The sequence below is a fragment of the Columba livia genome, chromosome 1 (genome assembly GCF_036013475.1).
Source record: "Columba livia isolate bColLiv1 breed racing homer chromosome 1, bColLiv1.pat.W.v2, whole genome shotgun sequence".
Classification (NCBI taxonomy): domain Eukaryota; kingdom Metazoa; phylum Chordata; class Aves; order Columbiformes; family Columbidae; genus Columba; species Columba livia.
The window spans coordinates 90,976,436-91,002,980 of record NC_088602.1 but is presented as its reverse complement, the minus strand read 5'-3'; the positions used below and the strand labels follow the sequence as shown (position 1 = coordinate 91,002,980).

The 26,545-nt window shown below is 46.3% G+C and overlaps 1 protein-coding gene across 5 annotated transcripts in view; it reads left to right on the top strand.

Moving 5' to 3' along the window:
• Positions 1–26,545, top strand: part of TIAM1 (TIAM Rac1 associated GEF 1) — a 199,589-nt gene that overhangs the window by 68,703 nt on the left and 104,341 nt on the right. Inside the window, exon 1 of one of the 5 annotated variants that reach the window (XM_065066222.1) lies at positions 8,088–8,276. The exons of 3 other annotated variants lie outside the window; for them this stretch is intronic. In XM_065066222.1, coding sequence (XP_064922294.1) covers positions 8,252–8,276 — 25 coding nt within the window. In that variant the 5' untranslated portion in view covers positions 8,088–8,251. Of the gene's footprint in view, positions 1–8,087; positions 8,277–26,545 lie in introns of those variants that run through there. One more of the 5 variants, XM_065066231.1, reaches the window with a different exon arrangement.

The following is a 26,545-nucleotide window of genomic DNA, read 5'->3' as shown; positions in this document are numbered from 1 at the left end:
TCAGAGTACTTCATGGGGAGGACCAGCTGATGGGAAACCATGTCTTCATCTTGGATGAGCCTGGTGGTCTGATCTCCAGCGTGGCTGGCAGCGGGAAGGCAGCGTGACGGCTTGTGACAAGAGGTTCCTGAGCTGGTCTCACTCCCAAAGCCCACTTTGGGCTGTGCAGGCAGCTGTGCAAGAGCATCCTTGTTTTCACTGTATGTGAGGAGTTCAGAGAAGCAGAATGCGTGCATCCACCTGTGAGAATCTTCATTCTCCTGCCCGTCCTGTCAGCCAGATTGTTCCTGTCCCTGACTTGCCTTGCTCCCGCAGCTTGGCAGTGAGTTGTTGAGAAAGTGACTTGGCTTTGGATGTGCCAATCAACTCCGCACCACAAGGGTGGAGGTGGCAGTGACAAGAGGGGGGGTGTGTGCAGATGGCATTGATGCTGCTGTGGACTTCTCCTTCAATAAAAAGCTCGGTGTGCAAGGGAGGGAACCAGGACACTTGTAGTAGCGCCCTTGCTCTGATGAAAGCTGGACACACAGGGAAGCACTGCAGAGACAGAGGAAATGCTGGGAGGGTGCTTCTGTTGTGCTGGTTGAGTCTGCAGATGTTTATAGTCCAGGCTTGATGCTGGTGGTGCCCCTCCATCTCTGGAGGAAGGATCACAGAATCACAGAATGTTAGGGATTGGAAGGGACCTCAAAAGATCATCTAGTCCAATCCCCCTGCTGGAGCAGGAACACTTAGATGAGGTTACACAGGAATGTGTCCAGGTGGGTTTTGAATGTCTCCAGAGAAGGAGACTCCACAACCCCCCTGGGCAGCCTGTTCCAGTGCTCTGTTACCCTCACTGAGAAGAAGTTTCTTCTCAAATTTAAGTGGAACCTCTTGTGTTCCCGTTTGAACCCATTACCCCTTGTCCTACTATTGGTTGTCACCAAGAGGGGCCTGGCTCCATCCTTGTGACAATCACCCTTTATATATTTATAAACATTAATAAGGTCACCCCTCAGTCTTTTCTTCTCCAAACTAGAAAGCCCCAGCTCCGTCAGCCTTTCCTCATAAGAGAGATGCTCCACTCCCTTAATCATCTTTGTTGCCATGGCAGTCTCCTTGGGCAGGGTGGGAGGGATGGATGGGGGTCTGTCTGTGACTGGGATGGTCTCTGCCACCTGGCCTGCCCCAGCTGTGTGGCCATGAAGAGGTTTCTCCATGAGCTGTGAGAAGATGATTCCTCTGGGGAGAGTGGGAGCCACTGAACAACTTTGGACTTCAGCGTGTTGTCTGTCGTACACCTCCTGAGAGCAAGGGAAGAGGCTGCATCTTGGTCTCGTGCTGGTGGAAGCTGGAATTTATCTCTAGAGTGAAAGGAGTTGCACCCATACCAACTAACATGGGGTCAGCTCATCAGTCAGCCCTGAATTCGGGCCCCGAGTCCATGGCTGCAAGTGCATTTCATCCCAGTGGCAAGGAGTTGGAAAAACACAGCCTGGGCCAGTGTGTAGGGTTGTGTGAGGCTGGGATGACAATCAAGGAGCCCCAGCTTGCTGGACCAAGCAGAAGCCTAGGAGGGAGGAGCAGTGCAGCTCATGGTCTGATGGTACAGGAGATGTAACCAGAGGGTTCCCAGTTCTCTCTTCCTCTTTGATATCCCATCCTTGTGCTCAACCAGTTGTGCACTTGGATGGATCAGGGAACCCATCTGCCCAAACTCTGCCTTTTTGGCCAGTTTTCACCCCAAGCTGTCCCCTGAACCATCAAGCCACTGGTCTGCCATGAGCACTGGTACATGTGCCAGGAGGGGAGTGTATGGCTGTAGGGTGAGTTCTTTCATTAAGGCAACATCGTGGAGTTTGGTAGGTTTAAGTCAACTGTGCCACCATGGTTTTTTTTGTACTGTTGGCTGTAACAAGTATCTTCTGTCCTCTCACTGTTGGCATAAAAGCACAGATGGCAGGTTGGGTGCTCTGGTGAACTCAACACAAGTGTGTTTTGAGTCAGGTTTTCCCCCTGGGTGAGCAGGCCATGCCTGGATCAGGTGTTAGTGACAGGGGACCAGGGCATTGGTTGTAATCCTGCCTCTGCTCAAGGACTATGACCGCGAGCAAACCACTCACTCTCTACTTAGACATGTGGAAGATGGGGATAATACTTGCCTCACAGAGGTGTTGAGAAGGTTAATTTGCTAATTATTTTTACAGCACATTGGAATGCTGCTTCAGTTCTACACAGTGTTATGATAACATCTAATTAGTAATTCCTTATGATGCTTCATTTTCTTTCTGCTATAAATATTGGCCTAATATAGGGACAACTCTGCCTGCGCTAGTCATCTTGGTGACTCAGAGGGAATAAGCAAGCTGGATTTGGTTTGTAAATGGTCCCTCTTCCCCCCACCTCCTCCTCCTCTGCCATCTTACCTATAAAAACAATATCCCCTTTGGCGACCTGCTGCCTGGCCAGTGTCCATGAGTGGATCAGAAGTCATCCCTCAAATGGAAATCTCAGCCCTCAGGCAACCTGCTTGCTTTTCCTGGGCTTTCCCATCCTCTCCCAGCCTCCTGACTCTGGGCCCTTTCTTGCTGGGCTGGAGCAGACAAGGGATGGGAGGAGGGAAAGGAGGAGCTGCTGTGGGAAGATCTCTGCCCTCCCCTTCAGGGGGATCTGGACCAAGAGCTGGGGTAACAGGATACAGGATTTTCTCTCTTCTCCCCTTTTCCCTTTTCCCCTTTTTTCCTTTTTTTCTTTCATCCCATGTTGGTCTGTTGTATTTCATGTTGCATGCTACATGTTGTCTTTGCTTTGGCCAACGTTGTTGTGAGTTTTCGTACAGGAGTGTGTTGATTTTTCTTCTCAAAATAAATAATGCTCAGAGATCTTTGTAAGTCGCACGTTGGTGGTTCTACCTGGCTTTGAGAGGCTTTGGGCTTTTTAAAAGTTGTGAATATACTGTATGTTTAATACTTCAATGTGGTGAATCCAAAAGCTTGTGATACCTATTTTTAGTGTTGAAAAATTTTGACAACTAATGTAAGCCTATGTTACCCATCATTTGACAGCATCCATCACCAGCATACAGCTTGTCACTCTCATTTTGAGCTGATTTTTGCAACGAAATTAAAGCTATTGGCAGGGATGCGGTGGAAGCGTGTCAGAACGCAGCATGAAAACGACAGCAGCTACCGCCTAGTTTCTTTCAAAGAAACGAGAGGAGGTGTTTGGATTAGAGGTCTTGAATAAAATGTTCCTCCTTGAGCCTTCTCATAGCAAAAGGAAACAGTCCCTGTTTTGTAAGCTCTGGCTCATCACTGCACCACGTGGCAGTTGCGTTGAGGACCGAATGGGCTCCTGGGTGCTGCTGCGAGGCTTGTGCAATGTGGGGTGTTGCAGCTGTACCCGTTTCCCCAGCCAGGGGGGACTGGGTTGGAGGCAGACAAACCTATAAAACTGTCCTGATGCTTGAGAGGTGCAGAAGCATGTAGCAACTTCAGGTATTTGTGTGTGTGTCCTGAAGAGCTTCACCACGGTGGGTATTTTCTTGGGGCTAGATGACTAGAAGCAGACTGCTTCTATAGATATTAATTCTGTAGACACAGATGTGTGTGTTTTAAATGCACACACCCAGATGGTCCCAGTAAAGAGAGAAGGATCCTACCTTTGCACGTGAAGTTACGTGCATCGGGTGTCTGCAAGCAGCGTGCCCACATCTGTGCTGCAAAGTCAATGTGAGAACTACCAGCCACAAGCAGCACGATGAAATGCAAACCTTAAATTTTAACTTACACTTGCTCCCAAAGGTGGTTCATGCGTCTTGTCATTTGTCTTAGTTTCGCAGGCCAGGGTGCTGGCTCATTGCCAACATCCACTCCCTGTAGCTCATTAGAAGCCTTTTTTCAACTACCCTTGCAGTGTAACAACGGGGATCAGTTTTCCTGTGAGTTGATATATCTACTGACCGCTCCAAAGGTAAAAAAAAAACCCTCTGTAGTTCATTATCTTACTTTTGTAGAAGCTGAAAGGGAACTATTTGCAGCTGAACAATACTTGCCTTTCACAGCTCCCTTCCTAATCCCAAATAGAAACATGAGGCTGAGAAAATCTTTCTGATAACAGGGAGTATGGATACATTCAATCTAGTATAATTTTTCATGTTGTTAACATTCTTTAATTGTCAGGGGTCGGTTTGCAGGTTTTTGTTGGACAAAGTGAAGGTAGGCAGTGTTAAACATCAGTTTGAGGGGGTAGAAGTGATTCTGAAGGCAGTGTGATGGTTTTCCACCAGTGCCCTCTTGTGAGCTTGTGCATCACAGAGATCCAGTTTGAAAGCTGGGGCTTTAAAAAAGAAGAAATAGAAGCGGGCTCAGTCAACTTTCTTCCTCCATTCAGTCACCTTTCTCCGTCCATTTATCACTGATGACTGGGGCCAAGCTGCATCCCTCACCTACCCAGAGACATCCCTTTGCTTTAGCAGTGTTCTGAAACATGGACTGGAACCATTATAAACTCCACTATGGCTATAAGGACTTAAAGAAACACCTGAGTGGCTCCAGTTGTCTGGAAGATGGAGACAGGATGCTTCTCCAAGGCCACTTGTTTGCGCAGGTGGAAAATAAGACAGATAGAATCATGAATTTTTGAAGCACCTTGGCTTTGTAAAGTAAGCTGTAGTTAAAGAGATACGGTCTGCGTAGCCCTCTGCAAGCATGACCGATGGATGCTCTTTGTATCTTACCTTGCTGCTGTGCTTGGGGTGAGTCACTGCACTGAAGTGAATCCCAACCATTTTTCTGCCCAAAGTGATAATCCATTGTTAAAATTATATTAACTCATGTGTGCTAATCAGCAGGTGCGCCAGGGTGTGAGAAGCCTGGAGTGTTAATTAGGGTTGATAAATACACCTTTGAACAGAATACAGACTTGGCTTGTGCCTGGTGGGAGTCCCTCTCCTCTCCTTTCACAGCCAAGGAGGTACTGTCCTGCAGTGAATGATGCCATGCTGGGGGAACCTTTCTCCTCCAGGCTCTGAGGAGGGGTCTCTGCATCTTGGCTGGGTATTTGGGAGAGCCTGTGGACTCCCTAGAGGGTTGCTGGGATTTGTCTTGCAGATGCTGGAAGAAAAAGGGGCTTTTTCTAGTGGTATCATCTTTATTTAGCTGAGAAGGGGAGGGTCAGTGTGCACCCTCTTCCAGCCACAGGGGTTAGCTGATGACCTCTTCTTCAAGTTCCTGGAGGTGATGTACCCTCCAGTTGGCCAGCTCAGCATCTGGCCTGCTTATCTCCAGCCCATTTTGGGCAAAATATGCTAGGTTGCCTGAAAACAGGTTTCGGTAGGTCTTTGCGAATCACTTTGTGTAGGAGAGCATTAAGAATTATATAAGTTGGCTCACGCGCCTTTGGAGGAAGCCCACATCAAAAGGCGTGTATCCAAACGCGTCAGACGAGCCGGGGTGACGGGGCCGGGGCCTGGAAATGCCTGTTCTCCCGCAGCGGGCAGGCGTGAGCTGACAAGCCACGGCACTGCCCGGGATGGCTCTCGGCAAGGATGTTGTCAGCTGGTCGCTCTGCACCTTGCCCAAGCGGCCGGGGACACCTGCTCTGTGGCCCAGACCGTGGTGGCTTGTTTGCCCTAAATGGGCTTCCCTAAGGCCCTGTTGTCTTGTTTGTCAGCAAAGCTTTGGAAGAGGGTGGGTTGGCTGGTAGACATCCAGGGAGAAGGCTTCCCTTGCCTCACCCTCCAGCCTCTCCTGAGGACTGTAGCAATGACCGGATCAACCAAATCAAGTGATGTATCCACAAAACCCTCAGATCTTAGCTAGGTGATGGCACCTGTAGTTCTGTGCATCTCTCTCCATACATCAGTCTTGCTATTTATTGCTTGCTGTCTCTTATTTCAAGTGCTATGGGTCATGATGGGAAGGAGAAATCAAGGCTCTTTCTTTTATCCATTTGCACTGATTTAAAATCCAGCCCTGGTCAGACTCATGTGGGACTTACTGCCTTATGACTTGGTTGGCTGAAGCTTTCTGAAAGCAGCTCTTACAGGGAAGGGAGCACATGTAGTTCACGTTTTGCTGGGAGTCCTGGCCATGCCATGCATTTGCTACAGGTAACCAGCAGGAAAAGATGCCCCAAGCTGTCGTGACAAAATGCAGATCGACCTAATGCTGGCAGCGAAAGGGTGTGCCTCCTTTCGTCCTCTTAAGCTGAAAAATGCTTCAGACAATCACTTGCAATCTGTTGTAGTAAGCATATGTGTTCCTCCTTTAGGACTGGAGCATAATTGCTTTGTATCTATGGGAGCTTGTGTGTACTCACGCCTCTGTATACGTACACATCGGTTTCCGTATAATGGCGAAGCTGTTCTGATGGGAACGATTAAGGGTGGGTGGTGTTGGAGCTCTGAACGTGGCTTTGCCTGTCGGGCTGTTCGGATGGGCTGAAGGTGGCGAGTGCTGGCTGTGCCCGAGTGAACCCCAAGGCAGGTAGCAGCAGCCCCCATCACCTTCTGAGTCACTCGTGGCTCGCCAAACCTGCTCGCTTGCTCGGGGTTTGCTAGTTACCAGCACCGGTAAAACCGAAACTTCTGGAGGAGGCAGCCTGCTGCTCTTCTGGGCTTTCTCCCGTTTGTTTCTCCTGCCTGGCCCGCAAACAGGAGCTGTTGGCTGTGCTCATTTGGTGTTTGAATTAACTGTAAGGCTAAGGATCGATCATTTCAGTGCTTTGTAGTCCAAATGGTGTGTCTGGTGTCATCCCTCCTTCAGCCCTTCCCTGCTGTCTAGATGGAGGACTCCAGTGCTTATCGGGAGTGCCTGCGGTCACGGGGGGACCTGGTGCTTTCTAGGCGTGGGCAGATATATCAGAAACATCTGATGCTGCAACATAAAGTTAAACCAAACCTGCTGTTTGAAGTGGGCTAAAACTGACTGCTGTACCAGGAAACTCAGCTTGCATGCCTGTTTCTGATAATGGGGTGTGTAAGAATGATTGTGCTGCATCAAATCACTTCTCTAACAATCTCATCTCTGGCTGGCCCAAAATATACTCATTTCCTCCCATCCTCTCCAGCATCCACACCACCTGGGCATGTGGAGCCCCACGGCCTCACTGCCAGCTATTTAATCCTTGCAGTTGCACAATGTTGGATATAACCCTATGGGAGAACTGGGCTCCTGCACATACCTTTTGCCATTTTATTTTTTTCTTTTCCTAATGGTTTTGTCCTTTTCTCAGTTTGTGGTCATTGCTGGGTTGCAGAGGGCAGAACTGCGAAGATATGGTTATTCTTCACTACTCTGTATTTTTGAAGTTTCACACAGAGTTGTATATGTTAATTTGTTAATTAATATGATTTCTGTTTGTAAAAAATATTTAATGTGTTGGTGTACTTCATTCTGAGAATAGTTTGATATCTGTTTTTCTTTTCCCATGTAAGTAGTGCAGAGTCAAGGTGGGGGATGTTGGGGGATAAACACAGATGGTTTAGATTTTGTATTGGTATTTCTTATTTATAGCAACCATTAACCAACTCTGGTCTTGAGGACGAAGTTGCTCAAATCCTAATCCAGAGACAGTTAGGTGGAAGTAAAACCAGACCCATGAGTAATTTTTAAATCCCTGTAGTTCCGGATCCTGCAAACACTTTTGCACCTGTGGACAGTTCAGTGGGAGGGAATTGCCTCCGTGTTTTGAACACGTGTCCTCTACAGAAGCACCGTCCAGGGAGAAATCCTCTGGGACACAAGGGAGTTGAGGGCTGTGGCAAAAGGTGCAGAGTAGGTCAGAAGTTTTTTATTTTATGTCTTGCTGGTAAATTGCTCTCTGAAAATGCAATGAAATGCCAAGGACGATGCATTTTAGCAGTGTGAGGAAGGGGGCCACGCAGCTGGCTCACAGGTAGCTGATGTGTACGTCACCTCTGTGGGCTGATGGTGTATTTTAGTTCTTGGCTTCTCTCACTGGTGAGTTAAAGTCACCCTGGAGGGGTGTCCTTAGGAATTCAGATTTCGGGAGCCAGCAGGGCTGAGTGGCAGCTCGTCTGAAGTCTGCGACGGGGAGGAATTAATCAGGAGAGGGAGGGAGGAAAAAAGGGAGGGAGGGAGAGATGGCACAAACCCAAACCTTCAAACACACCCAGTTGACCCATCTCATCTTAGCTTGAAACTTGATGAGTTACACCCACTCCGAAGCAGAAGGGGAATGAAACGCTGGCGCTTCCTCCTTTCTGTTACAGGCAGCTGGGGCTTGGGAAATACAAGAAGCAGAGATGTTTGTGCTGTTGATGATGAGCGGTAAGATACTTCGCCAACGACATTAACTTTTGCTCATGTTGTGTGTGCCGGGTGGGGGGAGCGAGAGCAGCTGAAACTCAGGTAAAGCCGGGAAAACATGTTTGCGGGGTGTAGCATCGTCAGGTTGTCTAAGACGCCGTGTGTCCAGGAAGCCCTGTCAAGCTTTCCTCTCCTAACTTCTGTCTTTCCCCAGCATGGATGGAGGTGTTGCTTTTCTCTGAGTTGCATTTAATCAGATCTTCAAGAGTTATTTGCTTTTCCAGGGTTTGCGCTGTTCCCAGGTGGCAGGAGCACACAGGGTTCATTGCAGACACTGAGTGCTCAGTCAGACTGCATGGGAGCTGGGGACTTAATAGCTAAATTCCCTAAGAAAGAAAATGTAGTATTGTGTTACTTATTAAAGATGCTTCCCTTCTCCAGCTGTCTGGCTTTATTTTCAGTAATTACAGGTTGCCGTGCTCTTTAATTGTTGAAAATGAGCCCTGCGAGAGGTTTCAACTTGAATTGAGCTCTGTTAGGTGTTTCTGCAAGGTGGGGAAAGCTGAAACATTGCAAAGGGCGATGCTGCCATGCTTTTCAGTAGCGGTGGGAAGGCTGGGTTTGGTGGGGTCTTGTGCTCGCTGAAGATCTAATAATGCTCCAGAATCAGGGGCTGGGGGAAGCTTTTCTGTATCAGGTTGCTTGTGTTTCTCCTACTTACTTCTGCGATCGCTTACCAAGTTGTTTTATACACGGGTTACTATCTTTAAATCTAAATTGCCTAATTCTTGGGTTGGTGACAGGAAATGTGAGTACAGAGCTCTGGCCCTGCAATTACTGTGACTAAGCATTCGGGCTAATAACCAAGCGGGCAGCCTTGTCTCCCAGCCCTGCTCATCCCCCAGCAGCTGGTTGCTGTCAAGGGGCTGGCTCACCACCCTCTCTCGGCTCACCATCCTGACCCCGCTGTCCTCAGAGCTGCTGTAGACACCTCAGTGTGGCTTCTGCTTCCTCTGAGGGGCACGGGTTTGCTTTTGGACGGGCAGCGTTCAGACCTGATTCAGAGTTGCGCTGCAGACCCATCGGCCATGAGTAATCCTCTCATGCGGAGGCAAAGTATAATGTGTACCTTTTAGGGGGAATTAAGTCACGCTGTAGCTGTTGGAAATGTTAGTGCTTTAATTGTTTCGTTTAATATACCTGAAACCCATTGTCAAAGCGGCTATTAATTCCTTTGACGTTTTTTTCATATTGCGGGACTCATTTAAATCTTCACATGTGATTGGTGCGGTGGAACGAAGGAAGCAGGTTTTGTGGGTGTCGGTGGGTTGCTTGTTTTTCCCCAGTCCTTTCGGAGTTAAAAGTGATCTGTGCATTATGAAAAATGTGTGGAAAATTGCTGTGTTAATCACGGCAAATGGAGCTAAGGAATCAAGTGCCCAAGTGTGGCGTGCCTGGTTATGCTTCCTAGGGGAACTTGTTCTTTAAAGGGTGCACTTCTGTTTTTAAGAGGGTTCTGACTTGTTTTGAGGCAGAAACACTTTATTTTTCCAGAATGCCTCTCATGAAAAGCAAACAAACAAACAAACAAAAAACTGACAAACTGCAAATTTGCGTCATTTAAGAGTTTGCTTGAGTTCTATGCTTTTGCTCTGGGAAATAAGTACTAGGATTCCTGCTGGCGTCCGCAGTGTAGGGGAGGCACTGGTTTCGTAAAATCGCAGTGGTTGGAGTGAACCTGTCAGACGTTGGTCTTCAGAGCAGACTCATTTATCCTTAAGTGAAGTTACACATTATGGCTTGACTTGAAGGTAATGGCTGTCTCAAAATGAACCCTGAAGTAGATACCGAGAGTTTCATGCAGGATCAGTGACCTGGACTGGCCCAGCAAAGGATCTAGATAGTGCCCAGGCATCCTCCTGCCAAAAGCCGGGGTGTGAGGATGGGGGGCAGAAATGGGAGCTCCCCCCTTGAGGCAACAAATTGACTCAGGTCTAAAGCATGGCCTCACTGTGTGCATCGAGACCCCGTGGCATATGGCAGCAGTGAGCCCTTCATCGCTCCCCCTTTGCGTTGGCTCTGATTAGTTAGCCAGTGCTGGTCTTTTGCCACACTGCAAGGATTAATAGCTGGAAAAAAAAAAGGGTCTAAAGTGGGGGGCAAAAAGGAGATCAACAGAATAAAATATCAGCTCCTAAACAATTTATAACAAAAAAGAAAATCCAGTGTAAAAGTAATGCCATTTTCAAATCTTTAAAAGAATTCGACAAGAATGAGGATAACTCTCTACTGATATGTCTTTCTCAGTATTATTTTGCAAAACTGGCGACTGTGCAGTATGTTCCAGTGAGGTTTATGGCTCAGTAATCCATTGCTGGATGAGAGGAATACATTATTTATAGATCAGGGTGTTTTAACATCCTAGCATGGGGTTGTTTAAGGAGGTCAGAATACAGCGCAGTGGAAACGGGATTAGCCCAGCTGTGCTGCAAACAGTGCAGAAGCAGGGGGGAAAAAGGGAAGTTATCATGTAAATATTTATATTTTTATTGTGCCTTGCAAGGCATAGGTCACATAAGATTTAGGGGTTTCTAGAACCAGAATGTAGTTTTTCTCTTTATTGGTTGCGACGTCTCAAAATTTAATTCAATTGTAAACAAACATGGACGTCTTTTTTTCCCTGGCTCAGCAGGCTTGCTCTCTGCTGCTTGCTTGCTTTCTCAGTGGGGTGGTGTCAAAGGGCTTGAGGAAGGGAGAGCATTTGTAGTAACTCACAAGCTCCTCTTCCTTCCAGGGGTAAGCTGTTGTGTCACTCCCGTGCCTGCAGCCTCGCTCCATCCTGGTGATGCAGCCCCATCAGCTGGTGCTGCGGCTGCTGCGAGAGGCTTCTGGGCAAAGGGGTAGTTAGTTGATTCACTGTGGAGTACTTTGAATGTAATTGCTTTTTGAGACTTCCAGTTACGCTTCCAATAAGGACTGGAATGTGATGTTCTCAGGCAGCTCAAAAAGCCCCGGTAAAGTGAAGCAAATAAGGGATCCCAGCGACGTAGTGGGGTGGACACAAGGCAGTGCAGGCATTGGGGTGAGGGGTCCTGTGTAGAATCATAGAACCATTTCAGTTTCAAGATTGAGTCCTACCATAACCTAACTCTAGCACTAAACAATGTCCCTAAGAACCTCGTCTATGCATCTTTTAAATACCTCCAGGGATGGTGACTCCATCACTTCCCTGGGCAGCCTGTTCCAGTGCTTCACAACCCTTTCCATTAACAAATTTTTCTTAATCTCCAATCCAAACCTCCCCTGATGCAACTTGAGGCCATTTCCTCTCATCACTTGCTACTTGGAAGAAGAGACCAACACCCTCCATGCTACAACCTCCTTTCAGGCAGTTGTAGAGAGCAATACGGTCTCCCCTAAGCCTCCTTTTCTCCAGGCTGAACAGGCCCAGCTCCCTCAGCTGCTCCCCATCAGACTTGTTCTCTGTAAGACTTGTCTAGCTGCAGTCCTGTGAGGGGTTTCTGTGCCCAGCCCTTGCTGTGGCTCAAACACAGCCAGGAGGGTCTCTGGTCTCACCACTACCAGCGCCTACAGCAGTTCGCCCTCTCCCTCACTGCCTTCGGTGGTCTTCCCAGCAGCAAGGTGTGGGGTGGCTGGTTGGAGGTTATAGAATCGCAGAATGTCATGAGTTGGAAGGGACCCACAAGGATCATCGAGTCCAACTCCTGTCCCTGCATATGACAACCCCACAGTTCACACCATGTACCTGAGGGCGTTGTCCAGACTCTTCTTGAACACTGTCAGGCTTGGGGCCGTGACACCTCCCTGGGGAGCCTGTTCCAGTGCTGCACCACCCTCTGGGGGAAGAACCTTTTCCTCATGTCCAACCCAAACCTCCCCTGGCACATCTTCTGACATTCCCTTGGGTTCTGTCATTGGTGACCAGAGAGAAGAGATCAGCACCCGCCCCTCCTCCTCCCCATGTGAGGAAGCTGTAGCTGCCATGAGGTCTCCCCTCAGTCTCCACTTCTCCAGAGAGAACAAACCAAGTGACTTTAGCATGTGGTAGATCAGCAGTGATTTAACTGTTGCATTTTCTAGTATTGTCTAGAGTTGGTCTAGATTATGGTGTGTTTACGAGCTCAAACTCACAGTGATGCTGGCAAAGTTAAACAAATTCCCAAGCACTAGCTGGGCGGCAGGAACTGTGTGTGTGCTGTTAAGAGGAGCACAGCAAATGGGCCCTGGTGCAACTTTACCATGTATGGTATAAGATAAATTGCATTACCTTGCATTGCCATAGGTGTACCTGAGTTACAGCTGGTGAGCAGTACCTCTGTAAGCTGACTGGGTCTGACTGTAAATCATCTTGCATATGTACATGCAGCTCTGATGGCATGAGTGTTTGCAAGCACGGACATTTCAGGAACAGTTTGGGTCTGTCAGAAGAGCAGGCATATGGATTACTTGTGGACATAGGAATATGTGAAAGTCACTATAAATGTGGTCTTCTGGAGAGGTAAGGGGATAGAGGCAGTGATAGTGGGTGGCTGTGGTGGTGGAAACAGTTGTGTTTGTTTCTAAAGAGGCAAAACCATTTTTTCTTTTGAAAGTTGCTCTGAATTTTTATTTTCCCTTCCAAACAATTTGGAGCTGGTGGGCTCGGTTTCATATGACTAGCACAAGAAAATGCTTCACTTGTTTGAGGGGATTTTTATATTGGATAATAAGCACAGAAATAGCACTTGAATAGTGTTGTTTTTATGAAACAGTCATTATTTTTCCCTCTTTCTTCCTCTGTTTCAATACTTGTAGTGCTGGTGTTATTGCCCAAATGCAGTTTAGCTAATGGGGATGGCTATAGGGAATTGCTATAGGGCAAGCAGGTGCTGGAGGGCCATGGCAGCTGCCTGGCAGAGGTGAGTCGTTCTGCTGCTCTGGTCTTTTTCTCTGCAGACCAAAGCCTCCTGTGTGTGTACAGAAAAGTCTCCTTCCTCTTGGGTTTGAGCTATGGGGGAAGTCATCTGAGTGCCGAGGGTGACCTCTCTGAATATAAGGCTCTCTGAAACAGGCAGCGTAGGGCACCAGCAAGACACAGCTGCAGATGGGTCAGCCAGGAAGTTGCCAGACCTTGTCTGTAGCACTTTGTTTGAAGCCAGAAAGCGGTGCTTGGAAGACTATAAAATAGCAGAGGTGGGAGGGAAAAGGGAAAGTGTGTAGGTTTTGCATTAATATCTGCCTCCACCATTTTTGGAGGATGCACAGAGCCCGTTGTGCCAGTCTCTCCTTCCATACACTACATTGTTGTGTGGCTGCTGAAAATATCCTGGCAGCAGATGGGCTTTTGGAGAGAGGGGGCTTCATGGCTTGTATTAGAAACTGCTGTTAGCAAACTCTGAAAACCTAGTGTTGTGACTTTCCCAGGTGAGCAAACAGCCCTCTGTGATCCTGCGCCGAGTCCCTCTAATTCTCAAGTCATAGGGAAAACAAATAAGCCTTCTGCTGTCTGCTTCCCAGTTGAAAATTGCTTTGTTATTAATTTGCATTAATCTGGGTGGAGAAGGTACGTTCAGAGTGTGCTCCAGGCCCGTAGACATTGAAATGGAGACAAAGACTCCTGGTTGCGCAAAGCCAACACCGGGATGGGAGGTGGGAAGCTGCCGGGTGCAGCCTCCTCCCTGCGCCTGGGCAGGAATCGGGACCAAATCCCGGTTGGGGCAGAAGGAGTTTTGATAAAGTTCAGGGATGTGCAGGACAGGGACTGTTGAATAGTTAAGTACGAAACGAAATTCACGTGAACAGCACTGCTTGATAGGCGTATTTCTTGCGTGCTAACTGCTACACCTAGCTGAAGAAGCTAAAATGATTTTAAGGACCTGCATGGTATTATGCTAAATGTTGCCCAAACCCCCAAATCCACTGCGTCAAAGGTCATTAACTGTGTGGTATAAACTTCCCTACCTGAAATTAGTGAAGACAAGTGATCAGTTTGAGTTTAAGAAAGATGCAGCTCTATGGCTGGTGCTCAGTGCCCATGGCAAGTGTCTGAGAAGATGATTTTTGGCTTATCCTAGTCATGGGAAAGCTGCGTCTCAACGCCGAAGTCTCTACTCCAAAGGGATCAGATGCCTCCTCGCCCACACCCAGGTTTTGCATGAACACTTGCAAAACCTGGAAAGACCCAAACCAGAGGCTGTCTGCTGCTCCTCGGCTGCCGGGAGGCTGCTCGTCCCCCTTGGCGGGTGGCTTCCCACCTCTCCTGGTGCGGGGGGACCCATGCGTGGGCCCCCCTGCAGCCCGAGGGGTGCAGCAGGACCTGGCGCGGCTGCAGCCTGGGGCTGCGGGAGGAAACCTGCCCACCAGGCGCCACGGGACTGGCAGCATTAACTACTCCAGGTTTTCTTGGGGGAGGGGGATTATTAAGTGATGGCTGCAGGTTGATGCAGTGAATTGAAGTGGTTACTGAAAACCTTTGCCAAGCATCTGATGACTTTCACTGTAAGTGATGTATAATACATGCCAAAGGTTGTTTTGGTTAAAAATGACTAATGTGATGTTTTTTAACAGTAACAAAGGAGCTTTTTTTTTTTTTCTCTCTCTGCACAGCTACAACAATGAAAACGCTTTTTTGTTTTTATTTTTTTCCCTTATAGTGAGAGGAAAATTGCATTTTTGTTGACTCTTGTGGCATCCCAGAGTGGAGTTAGCGAGATGCTGCTGTATGAGATGCAGGCGTCAGCAGCAGGCACCAGAAATGCCCGTAGCCTTGGTGTAAGACCTGAGGCAGAATACAGAAGCCAATTTAGTTAGAAATTCCAGGGTGAAATTTAAGACAGAAAAGCCAGTGGGAGTCATTCCTTGCTGCTTTTATATATATATATATATTTAAGCAAATAAGTTGTAATACTTTAGTAACATCTGGATGATTTCTTGGTAATTCTTCTCTGGGAAGCACTTTTGTGTGTGTGTACTTTGTTATGGAATGAAAAATCACTGTAATTTACCAACCTTTTAAAAAAAAAAAATGTAGAAAGTCATATTGTTTGAGTTGTTCCTTCAAGCTGTCATTCCTGGAGGCATATGAATGAATGCATGACATTTCAGCTTCTGTTTACTGTTTAAAACAGGTATTTATGCTTGACGTGGTTACCTGAGCATACCTTCAAGTTTGGAGTTTTTTTTTTTTTACGGAAAATTAAAAGGAACAGGAGATTCTTTTGGAGGAGGAAGTAAAGGACTGTGTAAACCTGTACAAATAATCAGAGTGACATGAAGATTTTGGACCCACTGGCAGTGTCCCTGTGAGCCCCTTACCCTTCCTCACTGGTAGACGGGTGATGCCTCTGCTGATGTGTGGACTCCAGCCTTTTTGCAGCAGGGGGTTGAGGCTGGTGGTGGGCAAAACTGCACATCTGCCTCAGTACTCGGAGAGCTGGAGTCTGTATTTTGACATAACGTTAAGGAATGTGGGAAATAAGCAGAACACGGCTGTCAAGGAACATGAGAAAACCGTGGTACCTATCACAGTCAGCTCTTGATTAGTGCTTCTGGGCAAGCGAGAAGAAAGAAATCGAGGCTTTTTCAGGAGCATGGCTTTGAGAGTAAAAACATTTGCAGGGCTGGGGATGCTGAAGCTGTGTCTTTGGTGCAAGGGACAGGATTATTTGGAAATAGAAGCTTTGTGGGGAGGGTCTACGTGCAGCCTCATTTGGTCCCATGTGGCTTCACAGCTAATGAAGAAGCCTCATGTTTCTGAGGACCTTACAGCTGTCCTCATTGGGATCTCCTTTTCCAGCGAAAGGTCTTTGGTAAGGCTGGCAGTGAACAGACTGTGGGGAAGGGCAAGGATCTGCAGTGGGATGAGGCTGTAGGAGAGAGAGAAACAGGGGTTGGTCTCTCTGAATTGGATGTGTTGGCCAACACTGCAAGGGCTGGAGTCGTATTGGATGTGTGCCGGTAAGTTCTCCTGGAAAACAGGAGGCTGAGACACTTTATGCCTACTGAAAACCCGGTCTCCATTGCTGAATGGTGTGGGCTGGCTCCCCAAAAGTGCTAGGTGCCATGTGAAATGGGAGCTGGGACTGCGCCATTGCACAAAGCATGGCTTAGCTTCCCCTGCCAGCACCAAATAAATGGCAATGACATAATTGACAAGCCGGAGTCTGGAATGATAAGGAAAACAGCTACAGCTTTATGTGAGCTCCTGGACCAAGGATCACATATCCCCGTGTGACTGTAAAGCAGCTGGGAGCTCTGGTTTCAGTCCCCATGGGAGCTTTCAGATGCAACTGCAGTATAAATGCAGCAAGGTCCATGAGCACTTCTCAGGAGGTGATTGCAGTGGATGGTGTCTCAGAAGAAAAATGTTTCCAGAGTACATGGCCCTTGTGTGTATAAAATGCAGATATAACAACTTGCAAACCTATAGGAAGTATGTCAGTGGAGTATGCTATTCTTGCATAATTCAACAACACAGAACATCAGAGAAATATGTCTTCTGAAAGTAAGCAGTGAAGCACTCTAACAAATGTTTGGTGCCGAGTACGAATGTGCAGAGGAAAAAGGCTGACATCTTTGGAGGTTAATTGCAGGAGCCCAGTAAAACCAGAGCTCCCAGACAGTGAGTGGTCAGGCAGGCAAAATTGCAAATAAACCTATTAAGGGAAAAAAGTAAAATCCTCTATACTCCCTTATGAAGAAAGGCTGAGGGAGCTGGGTCTCTTTAGTTTGGAGAAGAGGAGACTAAGGGGGGACCTCATTCATGTTTATAAATATATAAAGGGTGAGTGTCATGAGGATGGAGCCAGGCTCTTCTCGGTGGCAAACGATGATAGGACAAGGGGTAATGGGATCAAGCTGGAACACAAGAGGTTCCGCTTAAATTTGAAAAGAAACTTCTTCTCAGTGGGGGTGACAGAGCACTGGAACAGGCTGCCCAGGGGGGTTGTGGAGTCTCCGTCTCTGGAGACATTCAAAACCCACCTGGACATGTTCCTGTGCGACCTCACCTAGGCGTTCCTGCTCCAGCAGGGGGATTGGACTAGATGATCTTCTGAGGTCCCTTCCAATCCCAAACATACTGTGATACTGTGAAAATGTGCAGAGCTATAGAGATGGCATGATAATACAAGGCTGAAGTGTGTGGTTGATGTAGAGTAGCAAAGAGCTATGAAGTTGCTATCCGGGGATGGCATCCTGTTCCTCAGAGATCAGCTTTCCTTCTGGAGGTGCCAGTGAAGACTGTTGTTAGCTCAAGTTTTGGGGGGTTGCTTTTCACCTGTAGTGTTTTCTGGGGAGCCTCGTGCTCATGAGACAAGCACGTAACACTAACTTGAATGTACTGAGTGAGGTTCTGCAAGTAAACCTTCAGGTTCTTGATCTGCATTCAGGACTTTGCTGAGTTCGTTGCCCCTCCTCTCCCCTACCAAAAACTTTACTTACAAGTTGGTTTCAGCATTAATTTTCTGAAGAGATGAAAGGAGGCTGCTTTTAACAGGGAGTGTAGGCTGGTGGTTGAGATTGGGTTCTGCTACTGCTGACTTGCCCAAAGTTGAGGCCTGATTGTTTGGTGTCTCAGTGCCTCTGTAAAGGAAGGTGGCTCCTTACACACAGATTTTGAGGACTAATGAACATTTACAAAGTTTTTCTGATATTTATTGAATATACTTCACATATTTCCCAGGCATTTTACCTTACGTTGTTTTAGCCTAGAGCTGTTGTCTACAACAGGAACAAAAAGTCTGAGGAATTGCCTTTGGAGTCAGTTTTGTGTTCAGCTGACCTCATTTCCAAGATGCAGACCTGCCTGCCAGCCCCTGTTAATACGTGCACTCTTGCACTGGGATGGGGTCTTAGTCTGAGCTGTCGGGTTTCCCAGGGTCATTTGGGCCAGATACTGCTTGCCACCAGAACCTGCTCCAACTTTTCCATGCTTATCACAACCCTATGGGTTGATCATCTTATTTTTGAAATGGTTCCTCAGCCCACATTGCCTGATATGGCTGGTTCCCCCCATCCGACTGGGATTTTCCCCCGCACAGGGGGTTTAGGAGAAGCACAGCTGGCCATCTTTAGCTTGCCTGTAATTTAGACAAGATTACAGGCAAGCTGCAGATAGCCAGCTTTTTAAGAGCAATCTTGAACCTGCTCATCAGAGTGTACATCTCATTTTAAACTTACTGAGGTCAGCCAGCTGTGGAGAGCTATTTCTGCACAGGAATCCCTTTAAAGTTTAATGTACTTCTTGCTCATTGAAGCCCAAAATGAGTCACTTAAGGGAGCGGCATCAGATTTTCAAAACCTCTGCCCACCTGTTGCTCCCACTGACTTTTCTGTAATACGCTTTGGTCCTTGATAATTCAGAGAAAGAAGCAAAACAGATCCAAGAGAGGACGGTTTTTGGCAGCATGTAATACTGATGAGAAGGAATAAATGTTTAAAGCATTTTCAGCATGTATTTAAAGTTATGCTTTTATCAAATTATATTAAAAAATATGTTTTTGAATATGGGAAGGTAAAAGCTTTTAGAAGATTTTATTCCTCTCGGAGCTACTGATTCATTCTCTAAATGGCAATAAAATTCCTTGCCTCGCTGCAATCTGCAAAAAGATGTTAGTCATGTCTTAATGTTACTCAGAATTTGGTACAGAAGGGAGAGAGAGCAACTTCACGCCTTCCTGGCAGCACTTGTTTTTTCGCTACCGTCTTTGCACCAGAAGGTACCAATACTTGTAGCCGTGAGTATTTTAGCCAAATTTTCCAGAGGTCTCAGAAATGAATACATCTGTGCGGAGGCCTGTCCAGCCTCTCTGCTCAACAGCTTTCTCAGACCCCAACTCAAAGGGCTTTCAAAAACTGGGAGGGTTGGCTGGGTCGGGCTGGTGGGTGGTCAGGGCTGGAGCTGCCCCACTGCTGCCTCCATGATGCTGTGGGAGCTCCCGGAGCTCACCAGGCTGCCAGCAGAGGTTTGGGCTCTAGGCAAATGAAAATAATGGGTGTTTCTTTTGCTAAAGCTGGACCAAATTTCACGTTTGGAGTCTCTGTTAGTATAATTGACAGAGCCTTTGTCCGGCCTCTCTTTTTAAACCTAATGGGTCAGAGGTGTCAAACTCATTTTCACCGGGGGACACGTCAGCCTTGCAGTTGCCTTCAAAGGGGTGAATGTAATTTTAGGACTGAATAAATGTAACTAGTCCTACATTTATCCAGTCCTAAAATTACATTCGGCCCTTTGAAGGCGACCGTGAGGTTGACGTGGCCCCCGGTGAAAATGAGTTTGATGCCCCTGTAATAGGTGAATGCCGGATGCTGGGGATTCATATTCCACCATGCCCGACCTACAATTTATTGCAATATTATCTCAGAGTAATTGAGTGGGTCCTACAAGTCTGCATACTGGACTAATTCTGGTTGTCTCTTACGGAGTGGCATATGTTTTTTTTTTCATTTTAGAGAGGCCTTTTATGTGAGGCAAAGTGACATTGTGTTTTTTGAGGCTCTGATGAAATTATGTGGTGTTGAGCATGGTCCCTTTAGCCTAACTAGATATTTGTTACTACCATGTCATCTGCTTGAACACCTCATCTATATAAATTAATTTATTCTGACTTTATTTCAGTGATATAGGAAAGTAATTTCTCTGTCTGTAAAAGGAGATTTGAGATGCGGGGAGATTTAAGATACGTGTCTGTGAATCTGTGGAATGAAGTTTGAGAGTGGAGCCCTAATCTAGTGCCTTTGCTATAAGAGCCAGCCTTCACTTAAACTTCACAACTGAATAAACTAATAAACCTGCTGGAAAGCCTGGGTGCTGCACATTGAAATTCTTGTCTTACAATTGAACAGAATCCTCTAGAATTAAAAAATTTGGAAAAAAGGTGTCTCAGCATTAAAGGCACATACCTTTCTTTGAAAAAACATCCCCCGTGCATCTGATCTGACTGCTCTCCCAAGATCTTGTTGAATACATGAAAATAAGCGGCAGTGCTAAGTGTAGAGAAAACAACAGGAACATGAACATGCCCAATGTAAGTACTGCAGTTTATTTCATCAGGCTAATAACAGAAAATAGGTCTACCTGATGGGACAGAATTGTGTAACATTGAATTTATTCAGCAGTACAGAATGTGATCTGGAATTCTACCTGTTAGCATTAGCTGTTTCACTGTAAATCACGGATTTGAAGACTTGGGCTTTCTGGTTGTTTCTGGCTGAATGTGATTATCTCAATAGCTACACTTGAAAGCCATTATTTTATTTTCATTATGACATTGTAATAGTGCTCAGAGGATTAAACGTAAATACATGTGAAAGGCTTGATCCCTAAGAGAGTGAGGCAAAATTGCGTGCCTGGGCTGGGTTATCATGATTTCGTATAGAAATTGAGGGTTTTTTTTGACTGAATGACCATTTATGCTTCCAGCTTGTTGCAGACTGGTGCACAGGTGTGCACCGGAGTAGCCACAGGATCCGGCTGGGGCAGCAGCCGTGCGTGGAGCCCTCGGCCCTGAATGCAGAGGAGAAAAGGTAGCTAAGGGTGTTGTCTTCTGTAATAGCAAAGTAAACTGGGCACTGAGTCACTGAGTGCCCGCAGCTGTCCCTACCGGTCCTCGATTGGAAGTTACCACAGCAATGGTGAAATACGGCATTAAGCCTGTACGCCTGAGTTAAAAATCACAGCAGGGCACTTGGGAACGCCCATGGGGATGGTTTTAGCCACCGCACCCTAAGCAGCCCTCCTGTTGATGTTTATGATCCCTTGCTTATAGGTGAAAAGATCAAGACAATGCAATGAAATCACAACATTTAAGGGTGAGGATAAAAGAGAAAATTCTGTATTATTTGAAATTTGGATTAGTAAATTTTATATTTGTAGTATTTTGAACTTCAGTTGAATGATGTGAAGAAGTTCTTTTAGACGTTCTTGATGGAGCTAACACTACAATGTTTTTCTTTGCAGCACAGTAATCCATAAAGCTGTACCAGGTTTCTCTTCCAAGTCCTGTAGGTAATTCTTTTAATTAAAAAAGCAGTAAATGTGGGTGCTTTTTTTAGCAAGAGAGCATTGAAATATTCTAAATACAACTCTTTGTTAGTCCAGTGCAAAGTCATTTTAATTTAAAATCAACAAATATTTCAGCTGCATTTCCGTAACCATTATTAATTTTTAATTATTTCTGCCATTTTCCCTGATTAAAAATGGAGTTATTGCGCTTCTGACTCTAAATCTAAATCTGTTTATCACCTTGGCTTGTAGAATTGCTTCCTGGCTTCTTTCATGAAAGGCACTATAATCTCCTTCAGAAAACTGGATGGCTTTTGCATCAATGTTTCTTCATCTAAATGTATTTGGAAAACATTGGTAGAATTTTGAGGTTTCACTTAAGGCTGGTCTAACTCACAACACGTTAATGTGTTTAAACCTGATGCTGAAGCATCAAGTCAGTTTGCGTGACATCAGTCACAACTTCGGTGTGGTCAGTCTAGTCCAGGATGTTGTGTCTGGTATCACGTCAGGCTGCTGGGGTGTTTGAACACACAAGCTGGAGATGTCCCTCCCGTGCCCGGGGCTAGGCCGGCTTTAGTGTTTCAGATTGTCGCTTGCATAGCTCCAGGTAGGGCAAGAACAGTCCTTCTGAATTATATTCTTTCTGTAGGAATTTAGCAACCTGTTGCACTAGGCACAGCAAAGGAATCAGCTAAATTAACAACATTTTGCTTTTTAAATATGGTGTTAGCGCTAAGAACTGCCTTCACTGTTGTTTGGTTTTGTTATTTAATGCTTACCTTAAATACAGGTTAAGTTAGAAAATACGTACAGTGGGACATCTTATTTATCTGTTCACACCATGTGGCATTCTTCTGAAAATTTCCCTCCAATTCCATTAATGAATTAATTGCGCAAAATCACCCACAGCAGACAAAAAATTATTTTCCATTTCATTTTGATGGATAGCATCTTAAACGAAGTACACTGCAAGCAAACATCTAAGTAGTGTTCTTATGGGATCAACAATTCATAATTCAATTTAGTCCGAAGTCACTGCTGACAGGTTAAACTGAGAGCTGTCCTCATGTCTCCATTAATCTTCATCTGAAAGGTCCCTGGAAAAAATGCTAGCCTGGGGATGACTTTGCTGCCGACAGGCGTGCTAGCAATCCTTGCTTCGCATTGATCCGCACTTCAGGCTGCTTACTAGAATTATGGGCTAATTCTGTCTGGAATTCTGCATAATTTTTTAATCTTGTTTCTTCTAATAAAGTTACCTGTCAGGGTGATATCTGTAGTAACGACCTCAGTGTAGCACTGAGGACAATACTTCAGTCACGTGAGTGTTCATGTAAAAACATCCCTTTGGGCCGGTGGGAGCCAACTTCCATTACAGCAGTGCTGAGCTTTGCTCAGGTCTTGTATTATAGCATCTAAATATCTTCCTTGTGAGTGGACAGCAGATTTCTGGGGGTGGAAAAGAAGATGGATTCTGGCAATCTTGCATAAACAAATTACATTTGGCAAGCGGGATGCTGCTGTGTTTTCCCTACTTGTTAAAAATTCCAGTGGAAAGCTCTCTTTATGATACAGAAATGTCCCAGAATATAGGCTTAGTCAGAAGAAACTGGGAGCCAAAGCGGGCCCATAACTTTTCCTTTTGAAGCACCATCCTGCCTGTGTTTGCATTTTCTGCATCTTGCATGATGTTTTGTCAAAGAAATGTCAGGATAAATTTCCTGAAAACAAAGGAGTGAATGATTAAAGTCTTCTCTTTTATTTCTGAAACTGCTTATGGACCTTGTTTTTTTTTCCCTAAGCCTATTAGATTGGGCTTTAAAAAACAAAACCCAAGCCCCAAACAATACGGTAAAACCCAAAGTGCCAGAGCAGGTGTTGCCCACTTGTTAAGACAAGTATAGGACTCGTTTCCTTTTCAAAGTGCGGTTGGAAGTCAGGCTTTAAGGAGGAAGATCAAAATGGAACTATTGAGCATAAACTTATGAAGTTGGCCCTGTGCCATAAAATTGCATATTTACATGTGGTGTTGTAAGAAGAGCAGGTTATTAACCTTGCTGAGCTCCTGCGAGTGCATATAAATCCCTGCACAAAACCATCCTAGATGTCACAGAATAGCTACAGGAAAGCTAGGGAAAAAGAACTTCTCTAGCACTAGGGTTTTCCCACCCTTTTTGCTTGTTAGGAAGATTACCTGCAATCCCTTTCCTTTCCCCTCCCATTCCAATATTACAGATCTCATTAACTACCTCACGGTCTGCGTTTTTCTCAGTGCTTTGTGCCTCAAGGTAAGCACCAGCTTTTGTGAATGACTCCGAGAGATGCACTTAATTTACTGGGCAGAGAGCTGGCATGGCTTTCTGCCTGCAACTAAACTGGTCTTGAGATGATGATTTTTCCCCAGCAGCGTACGCACCTCCATGTTGCAGTTTGGTTTGAGCCATCCAGGTGGGTTTTTCTTGCTGATTCAGTAGATGCTAAAAATTGGTTGCGGAGTGTTATGTGCTGCACCACAAGAGTTGTTTGACCAAAAGCCAGAACCCAGCAGCCTGGCATGCACTTGGGTGCATATTTGGCTGGAGCTTCCTGCATCTCCTGTGTAAACAAACACTTTTAAAAATTTCACCTCCATGTTCAGATTTCGCGGGGGTGTTTTTCCTCATCAGTATGGGAACAATTTGTTGGTGGGGCCAGGGGAAGTTGTTTCCCTAGAAAAAAGAAAGTTTCCCTAGAAAAAGAAAAGTTCAAGGTGCCCATTGTGTTAAAATGTTTCGCAAGTCACATTGTGCTGGGAAAAGTACATAGCAGGGCAGACTCTGCAAGCTGGAGCGGAAAGGTACCCTGCAAAAGTGATTATACATTCCTTTCCATAGTTGGCTGTTTTTTTTTTATTTTTAGGAGGCAGAGAATACGTTCAGGCATGTTAAAACCTGTGTGAGACACGATAATCGAGTGCCTCCCTCCTTTCCCACAGCTGGGTGTAGATAAGACGCGCCAAACCTCCTGGCTGGCTTCTTTTGTTCTCAGCCCTCTCCTGCGGGGGCTGCTGCATGCCCTCTGTTTTGAGGGGGTGGGGTGGTCGAGGGGGCAATTTGTCTCTCCTCCTCAGCCTGTGACACACAAGCAGTGCTGGTACCCATGAGCAGTGCCTGGTGCCCATCCCTCTCCCCATCTGGAGGGTCAGTGCCCCCTCTTACCACGGTGCTGCCTGTTGACCCCTAAATTTCTAAGCCAGTGGTGCACAGGGCCCTTTCCCTGCCCCATCGTGCCATCCCAGGGAATGAGGTCTTCACCAAAACCCACCTTGTGCCCCCTGTTCCTCCATCTGGTGAAAGCAGTAAGACTTTTCAGAGTAAAGCAGAGCTCACAGTGAGTGAGGAAACTGGCCTCAAACCACGCTTCCAGCTGTTGCCGTAGTAGTTCATTTGTTTCATTTCAAAACTGTTGCAGACACGGCTGGTTTGAATTATTTCCCCTTTGCAACCAGCTGTGCTGATAGGTGGTCAGGCTAAAGAATATACAGCATATTAATCGGTACAGTGGGGTTTCGAGTGATGCTTGGAGGAGCGTCGTTCTTGTTTTTAACAGTAACTTCCTCTTCAAATGCTTTTGTTTTCTTTAAAAGGGATTTACTGCCTGTGTACGTAATGATTAATCTAATAATTAAACCTGAAATGGACCCTGAAAGTTGGTGAATCTGTCTGAAACACTGTGAACAAAGAAGCCCCTCAGGTGTCTATATCTTTTATAAATATAAGCCTCCAGAACAAACAAACTGACAGAAATCCCACAAAAATGTCATTAGTTAATGGACTTACTATTGCTACACTCTACAAGATTACAGAAATACTGGTAGCTAATTGCAACTTTGCAGATGTCACCAGGAGGATGATATAGTGGATGCTACAGCCTGTGAGATGGCCTGAAAGAAGGGATGATTTTTCTCCAGCCTGTGCTGTCTCCATTTAGCTCTCAGAAGAAGTTTAAAGCAATGGACACTTTTTGCAGAGGAACAAGAGAGCTGGGTTGCTTTTTGGGTACCCTGCCTGAGTGTAGCTGCTGTGGGAATTTCAGGTATTAAAATATATATATATATATATATATATAAGATGTTAACAGGGGTGTTTTCAAAATGCTTACTGTGAGTTACCTTTTTTGTTTGTTTGTTTTATATGGGAAAGTGAGATGTGCTGCCCTGGGTCTGCTACCCGGGGCGATGCTGGGAGCCAGCAGCTGGGGAGAGCAGCAGCGCTGCCTGCCACTGCTTTTGCTTCCTCCTCCTCCTCCTCACTGTGGCTGTGGAGTCTCGTGGGTCAGAGCAGAGAGAAGATGAGGAGGAGGAGAAGCCTTCCCCACAGCCAGACCCTCTTGGGACAGCCCCTGCGAGAGGGGCGAGTGGAGCCAGCTTTAGAGGTGCAGCCTGGCTGGTGAGGGTTCTGTGGGCCAAAAAAAAGGATGTTAAAAATGACTGCTAAGGAAATAGTTTTTGGAAATACTAGAGAAATAACATCTTGTTCTTCTGAGATTGATTTTCTCTGTTTTTCGTTCCTTTATGCCTTTTCCTTTTTTTCGTGCGAAAGTGTGTGCACGAGTCAAAGAAGAATTTCCAGTTACAATTCAGAAACGGCAGAAGCCAGTCTAAGCTTTTTCGTTTTGTGAGTGATTCTTCAAACCTCATTACTTCTTCAGGGACCTGATCCAAAGCTCATTGAATTAATTTTCTACTGATTTTGCTAAGGCTTTTGGGCCAGGCCCAAAACGAGGTGTTTAAGAGAGCCGCTGCTTTCCGCAGGCGGGAGGGTTGCTGGGTCGCTCGTGTGGCGGCTTGTTCCCACTGAGACCGATATGCATAAGCTCGACAGCTTCCTTTTGAAGAAAAGGATGGTGTCAGCACTGTGGAGGGAGACGCTTTTTCTTCCCCTGACAGACCTGAGGCTTCTCCCCACCCTCAGCGCAGCCAGAAGCTGGCAGCCTCGCAGGCGGGAAGCAATCGGCTGCAGCATCGCAAGAAGGAGAGTTGTTTGTGTTGCTGTGTGTTGCAACAACTGGAGGCTGCTTGGAGCAGCCCAGGTTTTGTGCAACCAGCAGAGAAAGGAGTGACCTCCCCTTCCTAGCAAGCTGAGAGCAGGCGGGCTGGTGGGGGAGTGAAGAAAGGCACCGTGTGTCTGAGAATGGGCATGGGAGCGGGGTGCAGCAAGGCCGCATACAACACAGCGCTGGTGTGGTGCACCAGTACTGCCTCTTTGCAGCAGTACAAAGCCTTCTTCATGTGGCTTTCGCTCAC